General features: G+C 33.9%; 2 protein-coding genes across 2 annotated transcripts; one reads left to right on the top strand and one right to left on the bottom strand.

The window, feature by feature from the left end:
* Positions 1-2,848: 2,848 nt before the first annotated feature.
* LOC132276029 (plastocyanin) lies at positions 2,849-3,745 on the top strand. Its single transcript, XM_059777274.1, has one exon. The coding sequence runs from the start codon at positions 2,982-2,984 to the stop codon at positions 3,486-3,488; it is 507 nt and encodes a 168-aa protein (XP_059633257.1). The 5' UTR covers positions 2,849-2,981; the 3' UTR covers positions 3,489-3,745.
* A 707-nt stretch (positions 3,746-4,452) lies between these two features.
* Positions 4,453-15,343, bottom strand: LOC132276028 (uncharacterized). The gene is made up of 14 exons (XM_059777273.1): positions 14,769-15,343; positions 12,183-12,294; positions 9,832-9,944; positions 9,388-9,510; positions 9,092-9,294; positions 8,456-8,531; positions 6,414-6,500; positions 6,207-6,287; positions 6,080-6,112; positions 5,872-5,925; positions 5,747-5,788; positions 5,343-5,421; positions 5,195-5,265; positions 4,453-4,860 (listed from the first exon to the last, which is right to left on the bottom strand). Exons 1-14 carry the CDS (start codon positions 14,931-14,933, stop codon positions 4,771-4,773), a joined length of 1,329 nt encoding a protein of 442 aa, XP_059633256.1. The 5' UTR covers positions 14,934-15,343; the 3' UTR covers positions 4,453-4,770.
* Between the last annotated feature and the right edge of the window lie 9,365 nt (positions 15,344-24,708).

Genomic DNA, 24,708 nt, shown 5'->3' with positions numbered 1-24,708 from the left:
GTTCCCAACCGTTGGACGTCGTGGTGAGGCCCACCTATTGGATCGTCGTGGTGAGGCCCACCTATTGGATCATCCAATGGCTGAGAGACCCTAGGGGATGCTATGCAACTGAAATAAGAGTTGGTGAAGGCTGTCTTGAACAAGAGTGATAAAAGCAACAATGACAGTATTGGATGCATATTTGTCTCATTTGAGAAAGAGAAACCATAGGACTTTGTTATTTGCCTGTGCTCAGAAAAATGGAACTACGTTTTAATTTGAAAGCTCACCAGGAAAAGATTTAGGTTGGGAAAATGTGGGTTATGTTGGGGAAAGACGAGAAAATTTAGGGGAGGAAAAAAATACATTTATTTTTTCTTCCACACTTTTTAATGTTATTTCAAATACAAAAACTTGAAAATATTTCTCTAATTTTTTTTATTTTTATTTTATAAACATGTCACTTCCTTCGCACCTTTTTTATTCGTTAGCTTATTATAAGGCCTTCATGAATTTGATGTTATTTCATATATAAAATTAAGTAAAGTTCAAAGATGTCTTGGAACTTGGAAAATATAAACAGCTTGGCCTGGCTTGTTTGCAAAATGTGGTGATCTAATGCAGTAAAAGTTGAAATGAGAACGGCCGATGGTTTTTTTTTTTTTTTTAAAGGGCCAATGGGGTTTTTTTATTTTCTTTCCTTTTTCCCCCTTCTTTTCGTGTTATATATTTATATATAATATGAGGATATTTATATAATTTTTTGTGGATTAAATTCGAACTTACTTGCACAATAAAAATTTCTCTCATTCGTTAATGTTCACAGCTTTCATGGTGTATAATGCATATATCGTGGTTTTGGTTTGAAAAATCTAGTCTGGTGATGCCACCAACACCTCACGATTGCTTAAAATATCTGTTGTGGAGGATGCAACCACTACCACACATTTCCGAGGCTACTATGGGAAGATAAACACACACCAAGCGTCCGATGCCAATTCTATGAATGGTCCTCTAATCGACAGGTATGTGTGCTCTTTGATGTCATATCATTATAATAAACCCCATTCTTCACTCGCAAATTTGCAATGTGGTGAATCTTTTATTTTCGTCAAATAAATTTGATATCACTTTTAATAATTGAATTTATTATTTAATCGACTTCGAATAGTTTTAAATATAATCACAAGGAGACTATATTTTGTTGACTTGTGACAATAAATAAGGAAATATTGAATTTTGTCACAAATGTCATTTTATTTTATTTTTTTTTAAAAAGAGAATTGCGACTTGTGCACAAGGCTCGTGATGTCCCATGATGTCCGTAGTCTCATATATGGAAGAAGGTCAAGAACTAAATTACATAAAATGGGAGCGGAAGCGAGATCAAATTTGAGAGCGGGAGCACGAAAACGACAAAATTAAATCACAAATAATGAGAATAGGAGCGAGAACATGCGTGGAACGTGAAAGTGAGATCATGTTCAGAACGAGAGAGCGACACCCATTTAGAAGAATTGTGTGACTTAGGTTAAAAATACCCTTATTATTATTATTATTATTATTTATGACAAGAATATTATGAATTAATGATTAGAGAGAAAGGGAAGGTTCAATACTCAAACACGGACTTCGGAATATGGAAAGCACCCCAACCATTTAAGCCTAATAGCATATCCTCTTTCACTACTTTGTATAATTTAAAGGGTAAAGTGCATTAAACCCCCTTGAACTATTAGTCATTTGCAAGAAACCCCCTGAACTACAAAAAACCCCCCTGAACTATGATTTTGTTGTAATTTACCCCCTTGAACTATTGGTCATTTGTAAGAAATCCCCCTGAACTATGATTTTGTTGCAATTTACCCCCCTGAACTACGATTTTGTTGCAATTTACCCCCATGACATCAGCTTCTGGTACCGAAAATTTTGAAAGACTAGTTTACCCTTATAACATACTGCGTCGTTTTAACTTATACATTTTTTACATTTTTTTTCTACCAAAAGATGCTTTTCACCCAACACAACCCAAAACAGAGAGCTAGAGAGAGAGAGAGAGAGAGGAGACCAAAGAAATCCGAGGTCGATGGGATGGCTCGGTTTTGGATGATAGCGGCTTGTGTGTAGAGGACTCGGTTGTGATGAGAGCTCGGTTGACTAGGCTGTGAACTGTGGAGGCGGCGACAAACTCAAGGGGGCTCGGCGGTGAACTGTGGATGACTGTGTACTCAAAACACGGACGACGGTGTGCTCGGCTATGGAGATGGCGGAATGGGCCGGCGAGCTTGGAATAGACGGTGGAATGGACCGGCGAGCAAGGTGAACTGAACGGTAGGCAAGGCGGTGAAGGCAATGGGCCGACGCAACGGTGCAGAGAAGTGCAATATATATATGGCCGACAGATCTGGCGGGTGGTGCAACTGCTATGATGGAGCTATGACAGGAGACTCACCGATCCCAGCAAAAGATTCCTTGGCTTATCCAAACACTCCTCAGACGACATCTACCACTCCGATCCCAGCCACAAATTCCTCAGCTTCATCGTCTCTTTTAGTCAATCAATTCGCGCGGATGGGGTAAACTGCAAAAAAATATATAGTTCAGGGGGGTTTCTTGCACATACCCCAATAGTTCAGGGGGGTTTTTTACAACTTTTATAGTTCATGGGGGTTTCTTGCATATACCCCTATAGTTCAGGGGGGTTTAATGCACTTTACCCTAATTTAAAAGTCCCCTGTTGTCCACCTCACACAAAAAATTCCATGCCACGTCAGACAATATCATCCAATCCCAGCTAATAAGATCATCCCTAGCAGATCACCCATTTCTCAACCCATCCTCATTGCCTTGCATTATCTGATCACTGACCTTTCCACAAACACAAACCACACAAACACCACCTCAAAATCAACCCTCACTTGTTAAAATCGACACACCCTCTCTTTTTCATCTGTTTTCCATTCACATCCACACCAAAAACATAATACACTTGAACCTAAACCATGGCCAGTGTCACCTCTGCCGCCGTTGCCATCCCATCATTCACCGGCCTAAAAGCCTCCCTGGCCGCCCCATCAAGAGTCTCCGCCACCACAAAGGTGTCAGCCTCCGCCCTCCCAAGGCTCTCCGTCAAGTCTTCCCTCAAAGAAGTAGGTGTTGCCGTTGTTGCCACCGCTGCCACCGCAATGCTAGCAAGCAACGCCATGGCACTAGAGATCTTGCTCGGCGGCGACGACGGATCGTTGGCTTTTGTCCCAAGCAACTTCTCAGTGGCTTCTGGGGAGAAGATCGTGTTCAAGAACAATGCAGGGTTCCCCCACAATGTGATATTCGACGAGGACGAGGTTCCGGCCGGTGTCGACGCCGGGAAAATCTCCATGAGTGAAGAGGACCTCCTCAATGCCCCCGGCGAGACCTACAGTGTGACCTTGACCGAGAAAGGTTCTTACACTTTCTACTGCTCACCTCACCAGGGAGCTGGCATGGTTGGTAAACTGACCGTTAACTAAGTTATAAAATTTATGAAGAAATTTGCGAGGACCATTTTAATTTTCTTGTATTCTGTATTTTTGGGTTTGTAGCAGGAGTTTATTATTTAATATGTCAATGTATGAGGTGAATCTGTGTGGATGTCATTTGTGCATCACATTTTCTTCATTTAAACATCGTAGATTTGTGTCGAAACTTAATTTAGCATGCACATGTGTTTGATTCTGTTGTAATAATTAGGCATAATGGTAATATTTGATTGCTTTTACAAATTTTATTATTTTGGGTTACATAATCAACATACAAATTTGAATCATGATTAAATTAAATAAAGAGAGAAAATCTAGGGCTTGTTCGTTTTAATGGAAATGGGAAAAGAGTGTTTGATGGGAAAAAGTGGTGAAAAAGAAAATTTGGGGGAGAAGGCTCCCTAGCCTCTTGCGAAGATATTCTTATCCTTTCAAAAGTGGATAGAAATGGAGGAAAGGATAAGAAAAAGGGATAAGAGAATTACCAATTACCCAAGTGAATTCCTGTTTTGCCCTTATCACTAACAAAATAAAACATTCATTTCTTTATAATTAATTTTTCCCTTCTTTTCACTCCATTAACCAGAGTGTTAATACTAATACTCTCTTATTATTTCCAAACACAACCTTAGAGTTTTCTACATGAATGTAGTTAGATAATCCATTTCCACTCAAACAAGGGAATTAAGCACCTCACTTTTACTGTAAATCCTTCTCCTTTTCCATCCACATCTGCAATGAAGATATATAATATACACACATATATGCTCTGCATCTTCTTTTCCTTTCAATCCCCACTTCCTTCCCCTCTCAACAGTGCAAGTTATGCCTCGTATTTTCCCCAAATAAGATCTGATGCAGGCAATTAGTTCATTATTCTTTAATTACTAACATAAATCTGCTGCAAGCCTGCAAGCTAGCCCGAAACCATCATCATCATTGAACTTGTATCAGCTAAAATAACTGCCATTCTTTTTATATAAAGGTCCAAAAATGGACCATATGAAATTCTGGACACAGAAAGGTGGAGATAGAATCCCCCCTCAAAAATGTTATACAGATTCCATGGACCAACTGCATTAAAGTATTTCTAGAATAAGTTACAGAGTAGCCTGGGTTTGAGGTTAATTCGACTTCACCCATCCGATTCTCCAATTCTCGAGCTTTCCTTGAGATGAACATAACAAGAGGCCTAGAAGACCAACAATATTGTCTGGTGCAACGCGGAGAGGCAAGTGCTGCTATTTCAGCATTCACTACCTTCAACGAAAAATTAAGGCTCCACATAGTTGCAGTTGCTCACTTTGTAATTCGAGATGGAAGGACCTGCCCTTATCATGACACTCTGGATGAAGGCTATCATCTACACCAAAAAAAAAAAAATAAATAAATGTTCTTAAAATTAAGTCCATAATCAAAGAGGCACATGTAAATAAATGATACTACACAAGACACAAGTACACATGCTCATACATTATATGCACGGATAATCCAAATTATAACACTCATATTGGCCTACGTTGTTTCGGTTGTTACCAACTGTTTGACAGCTCTAGGTATATATCTAGAAATAACGAAACAGAGCAGGTGCTCAAAGCACATGAAATTAGAGACAAACTTGACATGGACTGAGAGCAGGAGAGAGCTAACTAATAGAGACTATTCACAAATGGACTTTATTATGTAAAAAGTTTTACCGCAACAAATCCGGCGCACATGAGGCTGAAACCAGGGAATTGAAATGGTGCACTATCAGAAAGGAATAAAGCTGGAATCAAAGAAGAGCTTCATTAGTTTAAGTCAGACTTTCAGGCACAACAAATTCTAAAACAGAATTTCGCTCACCTGTTAGAGGGCTGAAAGCCAAGGGAGAAACAATATTGGCAAAGGAGCATATGCCTGAAATGCCTCCTTGAGCCTTCCCCTGGGAAACGGGGAAAAAAAAAAAAAACAAGCAGTAGTAATCATAATTAGAGAGAACACATCATCATTGCAGTAAACAGTGTACAACTGAAGATTTCTGCGCAAATGATGGGGATAAGATTTTTTTTTTTTTTTCCTTTGAATATGGCAATAGGATGGAAGATTTTGTAAACAAATTGCCTGGTATGATTATTAATTATGACTTTCACTTCCCTTTGACCACAGCAAACAACATAGAAAAAAAAGAAGAAAATTATCAATAATACTCCCGACTTCAGCATCCTGTCAAAATAATCAACCAAAATAGCCAATTTCCAGAAAACTACCTGCTCGTTGGGCCCAACTTGCTTGGATACAATGCTACGCAGCTGCGCATATTAGAAGCTCAGTTCAGTAAATGAAATGCTTAAACAAATGATGAAAAAACTTTATGATCGGATATACAACTCACACATGGTGATGCGAAAACAATCAGGATAGAGGACATAGCAGCAACATAAGGAACCTACTAGTGTTCAAATTGTTAGCAAAACTTAGAGATAAAGTCGTACTATATTGCGGAATAAGGAAAATGATATTTTTAGGATAAGAGAGAAATGGGTGGTGAAGGATGGGAAAGAACTTGTAATTGCAAATTAAGCCTTGAGGAAGTGAAGTACCCAGGAGGACCACGCAATGCTGTAAAGAAACATCTGCATTCAAGGGCATATATCAGTAAATTAAAAAACATTAGGGTAATGTCACCGTGATGTAACCAAATGAGTACGGAGTTAGCAAGGCGCCTACATGTGCACAGCAAAAAAGGAGACCTGTAGAAAGCAGTTTCTCCTCTCCAACTATTGGAGTCAACATGGGCATGAGAAGCAGCTGCATGAATGCTTCAACTTTCAGGTGTACGTAAAAGGAGTTCAAAATTATACGAAAAATCCATCTCTAAAATGAGCACGTGGTTGAATATAAAAGACAACCTAGTCAAAGAAGTGCAACACATACCTGTGATATAGTCCCTGCAACCCCATGAATCACCATTAAATCAGCAAACTGATCTTTGTTAAAGTGAAAACGAGCCTTCAAATAGTACTGCACAGGAGTTATTGGAGTTCAACTGGTCAATAGAAAGTGTTTTGAGAGTCTTTTTATTTGTAAACTTTTAATGTTATAACAATACGTGCAGATTCTAATTTTTTATGTCTTCATAATTCATCTAACCTATGCAAGCAACTGAAAAAATCAAAATGTAGAAAAACAAACTTCTTCTTTAACTTTTGGTCTATAAAATTCGCAATCAGTCTCCAAATCTGTGTTCATTATTAAGAATTTGCAGGTCAGACCACTAAACTCCAAATTCTTTAATTTCTATGCCTGGAAGTCATCTGGGCAGCATCAACTGTCAAAAAAACTACCTCTAAAAGTAATCAGCAACCTTACACCCTGGACCAGAAACGCAATAAGTTTGTCAAGAAAGACATTTATTTAAGGAAGGCTACATGTTTGAAAGTTGAAACCTTACACATTAGAAAACAGGGAGACAATTTGTCCATTAAGATATTTGTTATGACAGTAAATATATAAAACGCAGCTGCTATTAAGATCATTAAATTACAGCAGCCAAGATAATCCCACTATAGAAAAACTATACACCATACTGTTCTTCATCAGCCTTAAGGTGTATCTGTCAATCATATTTTGAAGTTATATATACAAATATCTAGTTGTGTATATATATCTATAGAACATCTTTTTTGTGTGTGTATATATAGTATATATCTTAGGGTATCTTATTGTTCTGCCAATCACATTTTGAAGTTATATATACAAATATATAGTTGTGTATATATATCTATAGTACATCCTTTTTGTGTGTTTGTATATAGTATAGATCTTAGGGCTCAATCACATTTTAAAGTTCTCATCAACATCATGGGCATCTTGAGGCTTAACATACAATAAAACATGGCATTTCATGTATCCAGTACCCAAACTGGAGTCATAAAAGTCAACCCACCCTAAAATCGACTATATAAGGTCAATAAACGAAGTATTAATTGAGCGGTTTGGGGATGGAATACGAAGTAACTTACAGGAAAAAGAAATATAATGAAATGAATACTCCTGTAGAATATCCACCAGTGACATGTGTAGCACATAGTTCGCAAGCTCAAATCCAAACCTTTTCTTTTTCTTTGCATAGGTACTACACTACTCACTGGAGAGTGGAGTCCCAAGGAGGACTTGAACCTGCAAATACCCCATTTAGCTGTGTATTTTTTTTCCTAGTTGGTACTCACACACACATGCCTCCATCGAGGTTCGAACCCCTTATCTCCCTTTGGAAAGTAGGGGTCTGATACCGCTAGGCCACAGGCCGTTGGTCCATTTGGCTGTGTAGGAGACACTATTCAAGTTAATAGCTTGCGGTAATCTCCTATCTAAATCCAATTATATTTAAAGAGAATATTGGGGGCATTGATACACTTAACAGCCCTGCTACCATTCTTGCTGATATCCAATACAACAATTTGGAGGTTCACTATTGTCATATCATTTTGAAGTTTGAACACATTAAAATGAGATATTTCTTCAAGCAAGAAAAGTTCAATGGTACTATGATAAGCATGGCCGTATGGTCTAAGTTAGGTCTAATCAGCTGCCATAAACAATAATTCTCTAAATAGAATCATTTGCAATGCAACAGTGACCTAAAACGTATGACAATTTACCAAAACAGTTTCAAATAGAACCTACGAACTGAGACAAGCTTGTTTAGCTAGAGGAGACATATCTAAACTTGATTTAAATGGATCATTTGCAAATTGGGTCAATAAAACAGCAACATCAATGTCCAAACACACACAAACACACACTCTCTTGAAAGTTCCAATTCTAGTGCATTCAAACACAAACAAGATAGTAAATGTCAGCTTGTTTACTTCCCCTATTACCGCAAAAGAATACAGTTTTAGGCAACCACGTATTCATTGTAAAATTACAGGGACAACTTGATGTGCCCCAAGCACAATGGAAAAGAATGGTACCATTAATGAGCCGTAAAGGCCGACGTCAGCAACAGTGAGAAAGAATGCAACAATGGCCGCTTGAGAAAATGTCAGGCTGCAAAACGATTTTATATCATCATCTAAGAAAGCACCTCAAACCTCAGCAAAAACAAAAATCAGTAGTAAAGGGATTGTCATTAACCGAATGTATAACCTAGCTAGTAATGCTAGGATGCCTGAATCAGTTATTGGGGGACTCCAACATGGACTCTTGACACAAGAATCAATAAGATAGAGTCTCTCAAGTTCAACGATTGCCACATCAGTCGGTTATAAAAATCCATTGAAACTTTAAACATTTTCCCTAACCCTTAGGTAACATTGAGACCCAAAATAGGATTAAATTAGCAGAATAAACAAACACTATTAAACCTTAATTTCAAATGACACCTAAAAAAAACTACAGCACACTCTTGAAATCAATTGGACCACAAAATACTGAAGCTTTTGATTAATCTACCCCAAATGAGAATCAATTGTTGACTTTCTTTAATTCCTATACCACCAATTCTTTGTTTGGTTCATGGGAAAGAATGAATTGATTAAAAAGAAAAATGCTTTCATGTGCTAAAGAAAACCCTAAAAAGATAATTTTAACAAGAGAGAGAGACTGACCTACTCCTTAACAAGGAGATGGCATCACTAAGAGAAGGCAATGTCTTGAATATCTGAAACTTGTTTGGGGACTTTTTATCCAAAAGACTGACACTCATTTCTTCCTTTGGAATTTTTCCAGTCGAAACGGCGTCGTCTATGAGTGACTCCGGGAGGAGAATTTTCATGTACACCGCAGCTATAACCGCTACTGATGCAGCAACCTAAATGTCATCAAAAGGAACGACTGCTGTTAACTGATTGATTTATACACATATATATACATACATATATATAGAGAGAGAAAGAGAGAGTACTTGAAATGTGGAAGAAGTGGAGAGGAAGCGAGTGGATAGGTTTCCGCAGACGAACGCACATGACCCGATACCCGATAGGATTCCGAACGCCGATGCCCGTCTGTTTTCCGGTACGTTGTCCGCCTGAGTAACAGAGAAACGTTATAACGACGTTAAGTTTATACATGATTTTGTAATAGAAACCACTTGGCTTTGGACTGGACAGCCCATTTGCTTTTTAATATTTTATAAGGGTGACCATTAAGCCCAATGCTTTTTTATATTTTATAAGGGGACCATTAAGCCCATGTCAAAGCCCAATTAATAACCCACATAAAATAAGCTTGATGGTTTCAAAATCAGAAACTTTTACCTTGAATTACAATTCGACTACAATTTGACGCGCAAGTAAATGTGATGAAATGAAATAATGTAGAAATTTTGAAAGAAAGAGAGAGAATTCACCACATAAGCGAGGGAAAGGCAGTGGACGCTTCCTTCACAAATCATGGCGGTGAGAGTTTTGAGAACGTAGTAAGCGTAGAAGAAATTCTTTGTTCTGCTGTAAGCCAATATCACTGCAACCAAATGTTCAATTCTCATTTAAATTGCATTTTGACTTAATTGAATCAAAAATCAATTTATTTAGCAAAGTCAAACTGAGACTGTAGTGCGTGAAAATGTAGATTCAAATTAAAAAAAAAGAGTTTATTTGTGCAAATTGAACGGATCAACGTGAATTTAATCAGTCTTCCAACAACTCTTTAGTTGAGCTAGTATGCATAGATAGATAATTTTCAAACTTTTTTTTTTTTTTTTTCTCCGGAAAGTTTTCTTAGAAACAAACAAACATATTTCAACCACTACATGAATAGCTTCCCAATGAAATTGAGAAAAAACTTCAAGACGAGATGGCTGAGCTAAATCTAGCTTATGATTATGTTAAGTAATGTTATTTTCAAACTTTAGTAAGCAGAGTTGGTGGACAATTAAATCCAACTCAATCCCAATCTATATTGTATGGCTCGACCGTCCAAGTTACATCAAAACTAAGAAAAAGTTTAACGTGAGGTTGGAGAGAGATTTACGCTATGGCTTAATTTTTCGTCAAGTAAGATACCGGATCTCAAATTCTGTTCAAAGGATTAAAGTATAAATAGACTCTAAACACAGAAAAGTATGTGGACCAATTAATACGCGTAATTAATTATTCAAAAAATCTGAAATGAATAGTAAATGATTGGGTTTTTTCATTGGGCTTTCCCTTTATTCGTTATGTCCGTTGAATGTTAGATAGAGAGAACTCAGAAAAAGAAATACTTTAGCGGGTGAGGCTATGGTTGCAAGGCAAGCCCTCAAGTGGGCCCATTCCATTGGGGTTGCACAGACTTAGGAGATGCGGGACCATCATTGCCTTTGGCTACATCTGATTCAGTTTTTCACGAAACTTCTATTGATTGTAATCATCTATGAAATGACGAGGAAATTGCCCCTGCTAAAATATCTACCTTTGATTTAATAATAATAATAAAACTAGTAGTAATAATATTTTTTATTTTTTATTTTTAACTTCACTATACTATGCATATTAAAAAATATAATAAAATAATAATTTTTATGATTATTGGTTTTTTTTTTCTTCTAAACATGATATTATATATATATTATTAGTCAATCGAGCGTGATTAACAATATTTTTTCATTTTTTTTTAATTATTTCTTTCTACTAACTAAATATTATATTTATATTTTACCGTTTCAAATATAATTTTAGGAGGAGAGATTATACAAGAGCTAATGATAATATTATTAGCATTGTCGACAACATAGGTTTCAAATACAGAATAAACATGAATGTCAAGTTGTCAACTAGTTTATTTTATGTCGTCCATTGTACCAACCATGAGGGAGAGCAGTGGACTCCAACTTCTACACCTGTCCCCAGCATCCTTAGTGACCACGACTCTAGATCCACCAAGGAATTGCACGCACGAGCTCTAATAGGCGCACTTGATATATATATTTTTTTTAATTCATAAGAGCAACTCCAATACTCTTTCATTTGGGCCTCCCAAACTTAAAATATGAGAGTTGGGTAAAAAATAACCTCTTCAATAGGCTCTTATTTGAGCTCTCAAAATTTGAGATTCTCAAATTTCTTCTCATATATGACAGCTACCAGATTTTTTTTGCAAGTCTCTCATTTCTCAAAACGGTGCCTTTTTTCAACAGTCATTACCCACTCGCATCTCTATATGTATATCATAATATATAATATATATAAATTTCGGGAAAAAAAAATTATATAAAAAAATTAATTCACAAATAGTGGTAAAAAAATTATAAAAAATTTGTTTTTTTTGTCCTTTTTTGACCAGATATTTTAGATTTATATTTCTTTTTAATTAGGTTTAATTTTAGTTTCCTTTTAATGTCTACAATTTGATTTGGAATGTGCCTAATATTAATATTACTGATGCAAATATGAATGGTGGGAATGGTAGTTGAAAAAGAATAGTGGTTGTGTTAAAAAATAGCATTTTGCGTGAAATGTACTATTGTAGCAGAATTGCTAAAATTTAATATTTTGACACTGTAGCATCTGTCAAAATATAGATTGGACATGCGAAAATAGGTTTTAGCATTGAAGATGTTTTAAGATATTGCATTACTATTTGAGTAGTCTTACTAATTTACCCAAATTAGAATTTTAGCATAAACTTTAATGGAAAAGGAAAGAAAAGGTTTTGAAAATCAAATTAATCATGCATTTTTGGCCAAGTCATTGATTAATTAAGAATCAAAAGGACATGTACCTAAAGGAATGATGGTGAGGATCATGGGGATTATGAGCATGGTTTTCCTCCCGTAAATGTCCGAGAGATTCCCTACCAAAGGCATCATTATAAGCGTTCCCAATCCTGTGACCTGCAAATTAAAATCATCCCGAATTCAATTACAAAAACAATGATACATATTTTGTTTTCGATGACAATCGTGAATCGGTTGTCTCGGTCCCACTATCCTTGTATCACAATTCTTTTTAATTTTGATTAGCTACCTGATGACGGAGTCCACCAATATCTTTCACAAGAGTACGAAGAGAAACATTTTCGTTCCTTCATTAAAATCATGTAATGTCTTTTAATTAAAGTTGAAATGAACTCTATTTAAATATCAGGAAATATGTTCTCATATAGGTATACCACAATAGATGTATTAAGGTTGTGAAATTTATAAAAGGACTGTATTTGATTTGATGCAAATGGGAAAAAGTCATCAACTAATTCACTTTTGTAGGGTACAAATTTTGATCTTTTAACTAAAGAATTGACAAAATAGGTCAAGAAAATCAAAATTTCAGGCATGTATATATGGTTAGGTAAAACTCAGCATTAGGTCATTTCAGTGTGAAACTACTACAAGTGGACAAACAATTTGCATATATAATGAGACAGTACACTTTTCCTTTTCGATTTCCTTTTTCTTTTGTTTGATTACTTGGGGAATCAGACTTATCATTACAAATCTTGATGGACAAAATTATAAAACAAAATTTAAGATTCTCTTTGATTTATATAAAAACTGTTCAAAGAGTCTCTAGAAGTTTAAAAATAATAGTTTTTTTTTTTTTTTTTTTTTTTATATATATAAAAAATCAACTATATATTCTTTAATTCTGTTTTTATATAACACTTTTCAAATTAAGTTTTACCAACAACAACTTTTAACAAGTCTTTTATTTTTCAATTTTTAAAACAAATAAATTAAACGGAACAAACTCAACATGTTATTATTATTATTATTTTTATTTTCTTTTTTTCAAATAATTTTTTATTTTTTATTTTTAAAAATTTTTTCTTCCTAGGAACGGTTGGAACTTATTACCCTACTTATGAGATGTCCATGTCACTAAACGTAATGTGGCGATGGGTAGGGTTCTAAAATAGGTGGTAGAAAAAGCAACATGGTATCCAACAGGAACAAGCCACGTGGCAAACACTAGAATATCTTTAGACATGTATCTTTATTCCATATAAATAAAACAAAAGAGCCAAGGACCCAAAAAAAAGGCATTTGATGTACGTACTGAAGGAAATTTCCTTACATTTTACCCCCAAAAAACACACAAGAAGGAAATTTCCCAACTGAAAGGATGATTTGGTGTGATTCAATGCAACTCCCATAGTTTGTCCTGTGTTTGTGTGTTTTAGTGTGTGTGTGTGTGTGTGTGTGGGAGAGAGAGAGAGAGAGAGCATATATCTTCGCGTGAATGCAGTATGACAATTCTTAATACTACTAATATGGTAATTAATTTAGATAACTATATATGTGTATTAACAAATGTTTTTTTCACGTGTTTTCCTTTAAAAATGCATTTAAAATAAGAGTAATCATAAAGGGACTGAATTTCGTAGTTATTGAATTTAATTTATGTGAGAAGAGTGGTGAGTTCATCACATAACGTTATATAGTAAGATCTATCGCCACGCTCACATAAATTAACTCCGATCATTAAATCATTATTCTTGTTATTATAAGAAGAAAAAAAATACTAAACTTGATAACAGAAATATCGATGTGAATGTATAAGTGTTATGGTCTGGTCGGTTATTGCACAGAAATATTCTTAGTTGATGGTACTTTGGATAAAATTAATCCCGATATGAACTTGCTTGTGAGATAAGCAATGCACGTTAAGACTTAAACAAGAAGAAAAATGTGTCATAATCCATAGCAAAACATTTAATAGAAGATGTGTCATCTAAATGCATATTGACTAATAAAGTGAGTGGGGACTTTCGGCAGGCTTGGTTGCTTTAGTAGTACTTCAAAATATTCATGAAAATTAGGAAAATAATGTATAAATTGGCTGTGGTATATAAGACAATTAATTGAACTGTTGTCATTTGATGACACAATTAATTAGTAGGATATATATATATATATATATATATATATATATATATATATATATATATATAATGTCTCGATTAATTTGAGAACATGTCATTGTGCTTAATTTCAAATGCAACCTTCACTTCAATCTCTCACACAAACAAATTGTGTTAGAAGAGAAATTTGCATGTACTACACTGAAATCATATGAAAATTGAAAATTATTGTCAAATTTTATGGGATTTAAAAATATTAAAGTTACTAGTTTATTAAACTTATCCGGCAAGTAGAAGAGTAATTCTCTCTCTCACACACACATACATAATATATTCATAACTTAAATTTCAGTTTATTCCAAACATGGAATTAATTTATATTTCTTTGAAACCCAACTCAGTTCTTTTCCTTTTTCTTTTCCTCATATTCCAAACACAATAATTAGAGAAACACAAAAAAGAAAAAAGAAAAAGTGTAAAGAATGGTTATAGAATAATGGTACATACCGCATGTTGAATTCCGGTGAGGTATATGGCTAGTGAACACTCATCTTGTCCGGGACAAAGAGCTGACATCGTCACGTCGGTTATCGCCGGAATCACCATTAATGCGGCGAAGCTGTGGAGGAAGAATGTCATGAAGAGGTGGCTCAGCCCTAACATCTTTTCCATCTCTCTCTCTCTCTCTCTCCCCCCTCACACACACACACACACACACTTTCTCTATCCAAATTAAAGGACAAGGGAAGGAACAGCAGCTGAAGGAAAGCTCACTACTCCCAAACTATTACTCAAAGCATACAGCAAACTTGATTTAGAGTTCTAGTGTTGTTATCTACATATATATAAAACTTTTAAAAGAAAATCTCTATATATGTCACTTGATCTTTGCTTTTGTAGTCACTGGCTATAAATATATATGCATGTCAATTTCATTCATGGGGAAATGATACAATGCCAAAAACATACTAGTTTTTGAAAAAACACACACACAATTGAATCAGAGCCATCCATTATGTGGAAAAGTAACAAATTTGATGATGAGTGGGGTTCATTGATAATCATGATGTAAATTTTGTTGTGCTTTAGTTTCACAAAAACTAAAATAAGGGAGGGGTTTTGCGAAGCTGACAGGCTGTGAGTTTAGCGGCTGTGACTGCTGGGTGTTGTCTCTTTTTAGGAGTAACGCAAGTCAAAAGGAGTTGGTCCCTTAAGTGTGAGGGTGAGTGAATGAAGGAGTAGCTTGTACGTTCATGAAAGGTATTTATTCACCTAAATTTCAATTCTAATCTAAGGCCCCGTTTGGATGCGTGATGAATCTGTTTACGCTTTGAGGCGTGCAAGTTTTAGTTTAGCCCACGAATTAAGGTTGGTCCACCAGGGTAGCCAAACCTTTTAAACATGGATCAAAGAAATTCTTGTCTAAATTGTGCTTGTGGCATCTTGTAATTGGCTGGGTTTGGGCCTTTTTATTAACTTCAAATTACTCTTTATTTTCTTTTCTCAGAATTTACAATACTTTTTAAAACTTTTATTATTATTATTATTATTATATATTTTTACCGTGAGTGAAAATGCACACATACTCATTTTTTAATTAATTGAATACAATATCAAAGTCGGGCCAAAATTCTTGTTCCGGATGTAGTTGTAGCTTAAAGCCTGCAATTGTATGCCCAGCCCAAATTTCAGACTATTGAAGCCCATCTTACATTAAACTTCTGCTTCTAAATTGGTAGGTTGCGAGTTGGACCAAGCGACCTCATTACCACTCAATTCCGTCTTAAAATATATACATATATAAAAGAAAATAGTGGACAAATATCAATTTTATTAATTTCATTTGTAAATTTTTACTCCTTTGTGATCTGAACTCTGAAGTAGATGTTGGGATTTATATGCCCTGGCATAGCAAATTTTTATTTAGATTACAGTAACATATGTTCCTGATGTTTCTGAAATATTTATGCTTTATACAATTAGTGAATTCAATGTATTATATTTCGATTCGTTATAGAATTGATAGTATCCACTTAATTACAAGAGATATTTATATATGTATGTGATGGCGATCAATACATGAATATAAATAGTAATCATAAATTGTTCATAGTCAATAATTATGGATGGACTCATAATTAATTAAGACTTGAACTGGATCCACGTTAGGTTACGATATATTGCGAGAGCCGTCGCATGCAATTACTCCCTATCACTGTCATGGCATTTGACTCTTAAGCATGAGAAAAGTATAAACTTTTTATTAATTAATAATTACTTTGATTTGTTTGGCGGATACTTCGGGATCTTTAGACCGACACTTTGAGTAGTTATATAATTAATAGTTAGAGGGTTATATTTTCGATATTTTCATCGTTGTTACTTGTATTTATTTTGTTTTGATTATGATTGATCACAAAGTAAATTCAAAGGCCTTCGTGTATTTTTAGACAAAATGATTTATAATATATTTATTTATTTAAATTATTATTTTTGTCAAACAAATCTTTTATTGTGATCAAGCCGGAAATAATCAAAGGTATCAAAATAAATATATTAATTAAGTAGTCAGATTGATTGCTTTATTTATCCGATAACTAATTATGCATAGACGGGTCAAAGTGCAACATTGACTTAGAGTCTATTTATTATTTAATTGGAGTTTAATTAATTTCTTTTAGTGGAGTAGAAATTAATTTATGAATTGGGTCCATGGACTGGGCCAATTATTAATTCATTGTAGCTAATAAAATAATAAGCCCAAAAGATTCTCACTCATAGCCCAACTTGATATTGGAATCTTATTAGATTTGAAACATGTGAATTAGAGATTGAGAATAATTTATTATTTCATTTTCTTTATCTTTATGTTACCTATATATATACATGATCTATGTATATTTTAGGGGTGATTTTTGGAAGAAGGAAAAAGAAATATATTTTTTTCTCTCTAGAAAATTAGGGTTAATGTTCTCATCTAATGGAGGCTCTCACAAGCCTAGTTTTCGAAGGTCATTCATGGAGGCTTATGGGTGATTCCTAAAGGCAAAACAATTACCAAAAATATGGAGATCTAAGGAGATGGCATCTTGCTAAAGAATCTACAATAAGTGAGAACATTCACTTTAGAGGAAAGATTTAAAGGTTTACTCATACCTTTGATATAAGTATTCAATTTATTAATTGAATTATACATCATATTTGATTTCTGCATAAAACTTGTCTGTATGTGACGAATCAAGATCTATGAATCAAAATCACTCGAAAAGTTTTTAAAACTTACACATTTCCTAACAGTGGTGTCAGGGTATGGTTTGATTCATTACTAGAGATCATGTTTTTATCAAAATTCATCATTTATGGATCCAATTTTGATATGTATATATTTATTTATTAATGGATGTTGATGTATGAATTAATATATTGATACATGATGATGTATATATAATTGTGAATAGATGATAATATGTGTTTGGGTCATGAATGAAGCTTATAGGATAATTGAATGTAATTTTTTCTTTGGATGAATGTAATTAAAGCTTTGATTTAGCTGTTTTAAAGTTCAATGATGTAATTTAATTTTTTCCATTGTATTTTAAATTGTAAATTTAATTAAAACCATGTAATCTTCATCAAAGGATGCTATGAAGCTTCAAGAAAGTCCAAAAGGGTTAAATTAGGTTTCAGGAATTTTCTGAAATTTTTTCAGAATTTTTCTGAAATTTTTTGGGCTTAATTTATATTTTCTGGAATTTTCGGCATTTTTCCGGCGACTGGAGAGCCGCCGGTGGCGAGAACAGTGACCGGAGATGGCCGACCGATCCAGTGCGGCGCGGTGCACCCACATGCGGTGCACCCATATGTGGTGCACCTGGATCATTGGCTATAGGATCAGGAGAAATAAATCAGGTAGAAGCGCGCCTACAGTGCGCATTGATGCGACCCCATCCTGTGGCGCGTGACAGCACATGCCGGAGACCAGGTCAACGCCACATGGCGAGTGCCAGCGTGTGGAAAGCGCTGGCAATTCCCACACGCGCATGGCGCATGGCACGCACTTCAGCATCCTCCCAGCGAGTGCAGGAGTGTGGGAGCGCGTGGCACGCGCTGGAGACCACCAGAGGCGCATCCAAGCGTGTGTAAGACCATACGGGCGGGTCGTAAACACCGTTTTACTTCTCCAAGCGCGTTCTTGCCTCCTACGAGTGTTTACAAGTGGATGGAGGACCCTCGCGCAATACTTAGAGCAATTAAATGTTAAAAGCTAAATCCATTAGCCATTTTTATTTGTTTTATCTGTCATTTATTTATTTATGTGATGCATGGAATTAGATAATTGTTAATTAATTATTGTTCATGCATTGGATCCATGATATTTAATTAAATGACTTGATTTATATTAATTAAATTATGAAAATTAATTGGATTTGATTACTAAATAATTTGAGGGTACTTATTGGGAAACGAAAAATTATTTTTTTTTTTGTAAATTATTTTTAAAGTGTGCTTCAAATTAAATATTAGTGAATCATTTAAAAGTCCAGTTATGTTTTAAATTTAATTGGATTAAAATCAAGGCGTTTTGTATGCATTGTATCATGTAAATGAATAAACTGAAAACCCTAATCAAGAATGATTAAAAAATTGAGTGGGAGCGGGAATTTTTATACATTACCCCATGGCCTTCGTTATTATAACCATTGTAATTAGATCTTCAAAAATAATGCCGCACGTATGATTTGAAGAGTCTTAATATTACAAGAATGGTTGTTTCATGAAAATAAAAATTAAATGTTCATTGTAATTAGATTTTTAAAGATAAGGCCCTACACATGATTTAAAGAGTCTAGATTATAATGACAAGATATTTAATATTTTATTTTTCATTAGATCTTTAATAACGTTATACACTCAATCTAAAATTAATAGTATTAGCTCCCCAACGGAGTGATCTACAATAGGTGATTTTAGAAAGGCTAAACAAAATTGGGAATCATTTCATATGATAAACAAGGCATTGTCTTAAGAGATATGGAAATGATGGGATTTGCCCGCCAATAGCAATAATGAACTTTGCCAACCGAATAAGTTATTGGCGTGTTAGTTATCCGATTTTTCATGCAGTAGTTAAGGGACCCACATATTATTATTTTAATGGAAGTGCTTACCTAATAACAAATGAATCACAACAATAGTAATAATGAACTCCTCCATTAGGATAAGTTATTGACGTATTGATTGTATGATTTATTATGCTATGAAGTTGAGGGACCCGCATTAATTAAAAAGGATTGTTCACCTATAATGATAATGTTCTCTTATTCTATTTGAGATTTATTATATTATGTGGTTAACAAACTCATTTTAATTTTAAATATGCATGATGGTATTAATAATTCACTTTACATATTGTATGATTACATTTATATTCAGATTATTTATGTCTAATCTATTTAATCCGCTTGCTATCATATTTAATGTAATTGGACTTCATTTATATTGACTGGAAAAGAAACTTAAATATTTTATTCACAAACGTAGTGGTACAAAATATATTTACTACTCCTAAACTTAATCCTTTTACTTTAAGATACTCAAGAGAACATTAATGCTTTTAATAAGTAAAATAAGGCAAATGATAGGATTTGGTGCAATATTTTAGAGTTTATCTCGAATACGCTTCAAATATAACATTTGCATTATTTTTTTTTCTTCAAGCATCATCAATGAAATGTTTTGGTGAGATTAGATAGAGTTTATGCCTTAATACTGTGTCAGACTTGATTACCATCGAGATAGTCTAAGGAACTCCAGTAAAAGATCGTATTTTGAAAATGATTGTTTATTATTTATTTAAAAATTTAACTGGAGGCTAATAAGGCTGACTTGGGTGGTAAGTTTCAAGTTGACATGATTATTGCCTTGTTACCAAAATTCGTTTGACTCTTTTAGGGTAAACTAAATAAGGAACCAGTTTGAGTTCACACTCGCTGATATTCTTATAGAATTGGTAACAGATAAAGGGATAATCAAAAGTATAGGCATTCCTATTAATCTAATCTAGTCTATACTATCTTCTTCTAGGCCCAAGTGGAAGGGCAAAGGAAAGGAAAAAGGATGATAATAGGACTAGGCTAACACAAAACAAGGGTATCTAAAAAGTTAAAGGGAAGAAGATAGTGTATGTTGAGGGCGAAGTAAACTGTTTTCTTTTACCGCTAACTAAGACACTAAAGGACGAACTGTCTAAGCAATGACGTGGCATAGGAAATGTATATTTAATCATTGAGCCATGTTATGTGGTTGTATCTATTATATCCTGATGGATAGATTCTGGAGCTACTAAACATGTTTACAATTTATTACAAGGATTTTAGGAATCCAGAAGCCTCGATGATATGGATATATATTTGTAATTGACCTGATGTCAAGGTTGTAGCTAAGTCAGTGGGAGTATTACATCTGAAATTAGAGAGTATGAGGATATTAGTATTAGAGAACTATCTTTATGTACAGATGTTAGATGCAATCTAATTCTTGTTTCACTTTTGATTTATAAAAACTGTGTTGTTATTTTGCAAAACTGGTTTTATAAAATTGAATAGATGTGCGATTTCTTCTGGTGCATTGAAAGATGGTTGATATACTATAACCACAAGCTCTTAATATTTGCAGGATGTAGAAACTAATGTTGGATCTTCTAGATTGAATGTTAAGAGAAAATTTGTTATTCCTGACTCATTGTATTTTTAGTGTCTATTTTTGGGTTGTAATCAGTCAAATTGAGATTCAAAGATTGATCAAAGAAGGTTTATAACCTAGTGAGGTAGGGGAGCCTAAACCAACTTGTGAATCCTGTATTGAATGATAAATAACCCTAAGGGCTTAATCAGCCTAATGAAATAGACATAAAGAATAATTGGAGTCGGTACACACAGACACGTATGGTCTTATGAACATCCAAGCAAGTTTATTCACGTTTTGGATAAATTTACCTGATGCGACATAAGTCTTAAATTTTTGGTATATTCCGAAAGAGTCAAGACTGATGTGGAGCACAGATTAGGTAAACTTATCAAAATACTTTAATCTGATCGTGGATATGAGTATTTCTTGGGATAGTGCAAAGACTATATGGTCAATGAGGGTGTTGTCTACCAGTTTTCCGCAATTGATGCTAAATGGATTTAGGTGTCAAATAGGAATAACATAATTCCGTTTAACATGGTTAGATCTATGATCAGTATGCTACATTATCTCTTTCATTTAAGAGTTTAGCTTTAATGATATCGATGTGCATTATGAACTGCATTTCATCTTAGTCTGTCTCAAGGATATCTTTTGAGCTGTGTTTTTGACTAAATCTTAGTTTGAATCACATGCACATATGGGGTAGTCTTGCACAAGATGTAAGCTATATTCCTATGATCAAGCTTGTGCAAGATCAGGTTAAAAGGAAAATAGGCTTATCTTAATAATCCTACATTGATAAAGTTTTGACCAGGTTTGGTATGCAAAACTCAAAGAATGAGTTCTTGCGTTATTAACATGGATTGCTCTCTCTAGTAAGTAGTTATCTAAGACTAGCAGAGGAGATTGAGCAAACGAGACTGGAACAATATGCTTCGGCATATGGGAGTCTCATATATGCCATCGTTTATATCAAACAGGACATCTGCTATATTATAGAGATAGTCAGAAGATATCAGTCTATACTCAGACTTGATAACTGGTCTGTTGTGAAAAATATCATTAAGTACCTTAGGAGAACCAATGATCTCATACTCATTTATGGATGTGATTATGTGGTTCCAGTCAGGTATGCTAGTTCTGATTTTAAATCAGTTGTAGATATTATAAGGTCCATGACTTTGTATCTGTTCACTCAATGGAAGGAAAACCAGTTAGTAAATTGTTAAGCAGATTTTAACTACTAACTCAAACCTGCAGGGGGAGTACATTGCAGCCTTAAAGGAGGCAAATGAAGCCTTTTGGTTTGATCTCACTGATTTAGAGGTTGTGGAGCATACTAGCCTGCCTATCGAGCTATATTGTGATAATAGTGCAGAAATAGTCCAAACCAATGACCCAAGGTTCCATAGAGGAACAAGGTACATTGATAGGAAGTATCATGTCTTACATGATATTGTCCGGCAATAAAATGTACTCATGGCTAGGACATTGCATTGGAACACAACTTTGTTGATCCATTTACAAAGGTGTCATCGATTAATAGGTTTGATAAACACCTAGATAACGTTGGAGTTAGATGCAATTTAAATTGGCTATGAAGGCAAGTGGGAGCTGTTGGGATTTATATGCCCTGGCATAGCAAATTCTTATTTGGATTATAGTGACATATGTTCCTGACGTTTCTGAAATATTTATGCTTTATATAATTAATGAATTCAATGTATTATGTTTCGATTCATTATAAAATTGATAGTGTCCACTTAATTACAAAAGATATTTATATATGTATGTGATGGCAATCAATACATGAATATAAATAGTAATCATAAATTGTTCATAGTCGATAATTATGGATGGACTCATAATTAATTAAGACTTGAACTGGATCCAAGTTAGGTTGAGATATATTGCGAGAGCCGTCGTATGTAATTACTCTCTATCACCATCATGGCATTTGACTCTTAAGCATGAGAAAAGTATAAACTCTTTTATTAATTAATAATTACTTTGATTTGTTCGGCGGATACTTCGGGATCCTTAGACCGACACTTTGGGTAGTTATGTAATTAATAGTTAGATAGTTATATTTTCGATATTTGCATCGTTGCTACTTGTAATACCCCTAATTTTCAAAAAGATAAGATTGGAATTTAAATTTGATTCTATGTGTCAAATTGTTTATTTGAATAGTGGTTTATTTTAATTAATTGTTTTATGTAAATGAATTGTTTTTTTTATTGTGTTTATTTGAATTAATTAATTGTATTTTGATTTTCGGTAGTTACATTAATTAATTGTATTTTAATTACGTTAATTACTTACAGCCTTTTGAACGTCACGTATGTGTTGTGATACCCCCTAATTTCGCAACACGGGTTGATCAAGTCCGCGCACAAAATTAAGGGATATCAAAACAATTCAAGTATTTAACAAGCACAAATTACAAAAAGAAAATAGAAATGAATAAATAACTTGCGGAAGGAAAATCTATTAAATAATAAATCCATTAATAACTCTCGAATGGTTACAGCTCGGGAATCCTGTAACTCAAGGACCCCTTAACCAAAATCCACTATCTAGAAGTTCATTATTAAATACTCACATTAAATGAAAATAACAATAATATCCTACGAAAAAAAAAAACGAAAGAATGGATAAGTCCTCCAGCTGCGGATCCCCAACCTTGAGATTTGAACTTCTAATAACCTGAAAAATAAATCGTGGGTTAAACCCTACGAGCAAGTTTACTTTACTAGGCCTCTAAAAACCAATAAACAGATCATCTCTGATCAAAACCAAACCTAATGAAGTTTTTAACTTTAATCTAGCATGATATATGTATATATATAAACAATTATATATACTACACTAATCACATCCATTAATAGATTTATTAAATTTTCAAAACTATTAAACAATGATTAAAATAATAATCATACCTATCCCAATCCACCATTTCTTTTAAAAAGAAATTCCTTTAACCTTAATTCCATTCTAGTGAGTTGTTTAATCATTTAAACAATAAATTATAATAAAAGAAATATTATATTTAACCTAAAACCCGACAATGATTTTAATTATTTAAATCACATATCCAAAATCTAAGTTTTGATAAATCATCAGTGTTTCCACCAATATTATTTTATTAATAATACACTAACCATTAAGTATTAGATTATTCTAATTTAAGAATATTGAATCATAATCCAATTTATACATACAATAACCATAGATGATATTTTAATCATCTAACACGTAGCAATTTAAATACGCTTTGGCAAATCAACCATACCATGATAAATATTTTCATTTATAAATTGGCAATTCAACCATGCCTCCTTGAATATATTTATTTATATCTTGGCAAATCAACCATGCCTCCTTTAATATATATTTATTTATACTTTTAATTAGCAACTCATTCATACTTTCTAAGTCTGTATTTTATTCATACAAATAAGGTAAAATATTTAGGCCATTGGAAAGTCATCCATGCCTATAATTCAACCATGTACCAAACCTTAAAAGTTAATTTATCAACCAAACAATTCCTACATAGGAAAATCAACTTACAAACAAAACAACTCATGTGTAGACATTCCATGCATATCTCATATATATAATTAATTTAATAACCGGTCTATCCATATATATCAAATATGAATAACAATACAAATAACCTTAATTCACATACACACACACACACACACACACACACACACACACACATATATTATATAATATATACGTGTAC

This window comes from Cornus florida, unplaced genomic scaffold, assembly GCF_030987335.1.
Source record: "Cornus florida cultivar Cherokee Brave unplaced genomic scaffold, ASM3098733v1 CherokeeBrave_3.0.0_Hap2_Chr10, whole genome shotgun sequence".
Taxonomy (NCBI): domain Eukaryota; kingdom Viridiplantae; phylum Streptophyta; class Magnoliopsida; order Cornales; family Cornaceae; genus Cornus; species Cornus florida.
Note: the sequence above shows the minus strand (reverse complement) of the source record. Positions and strands in the feature narration are given on the sequence as shown.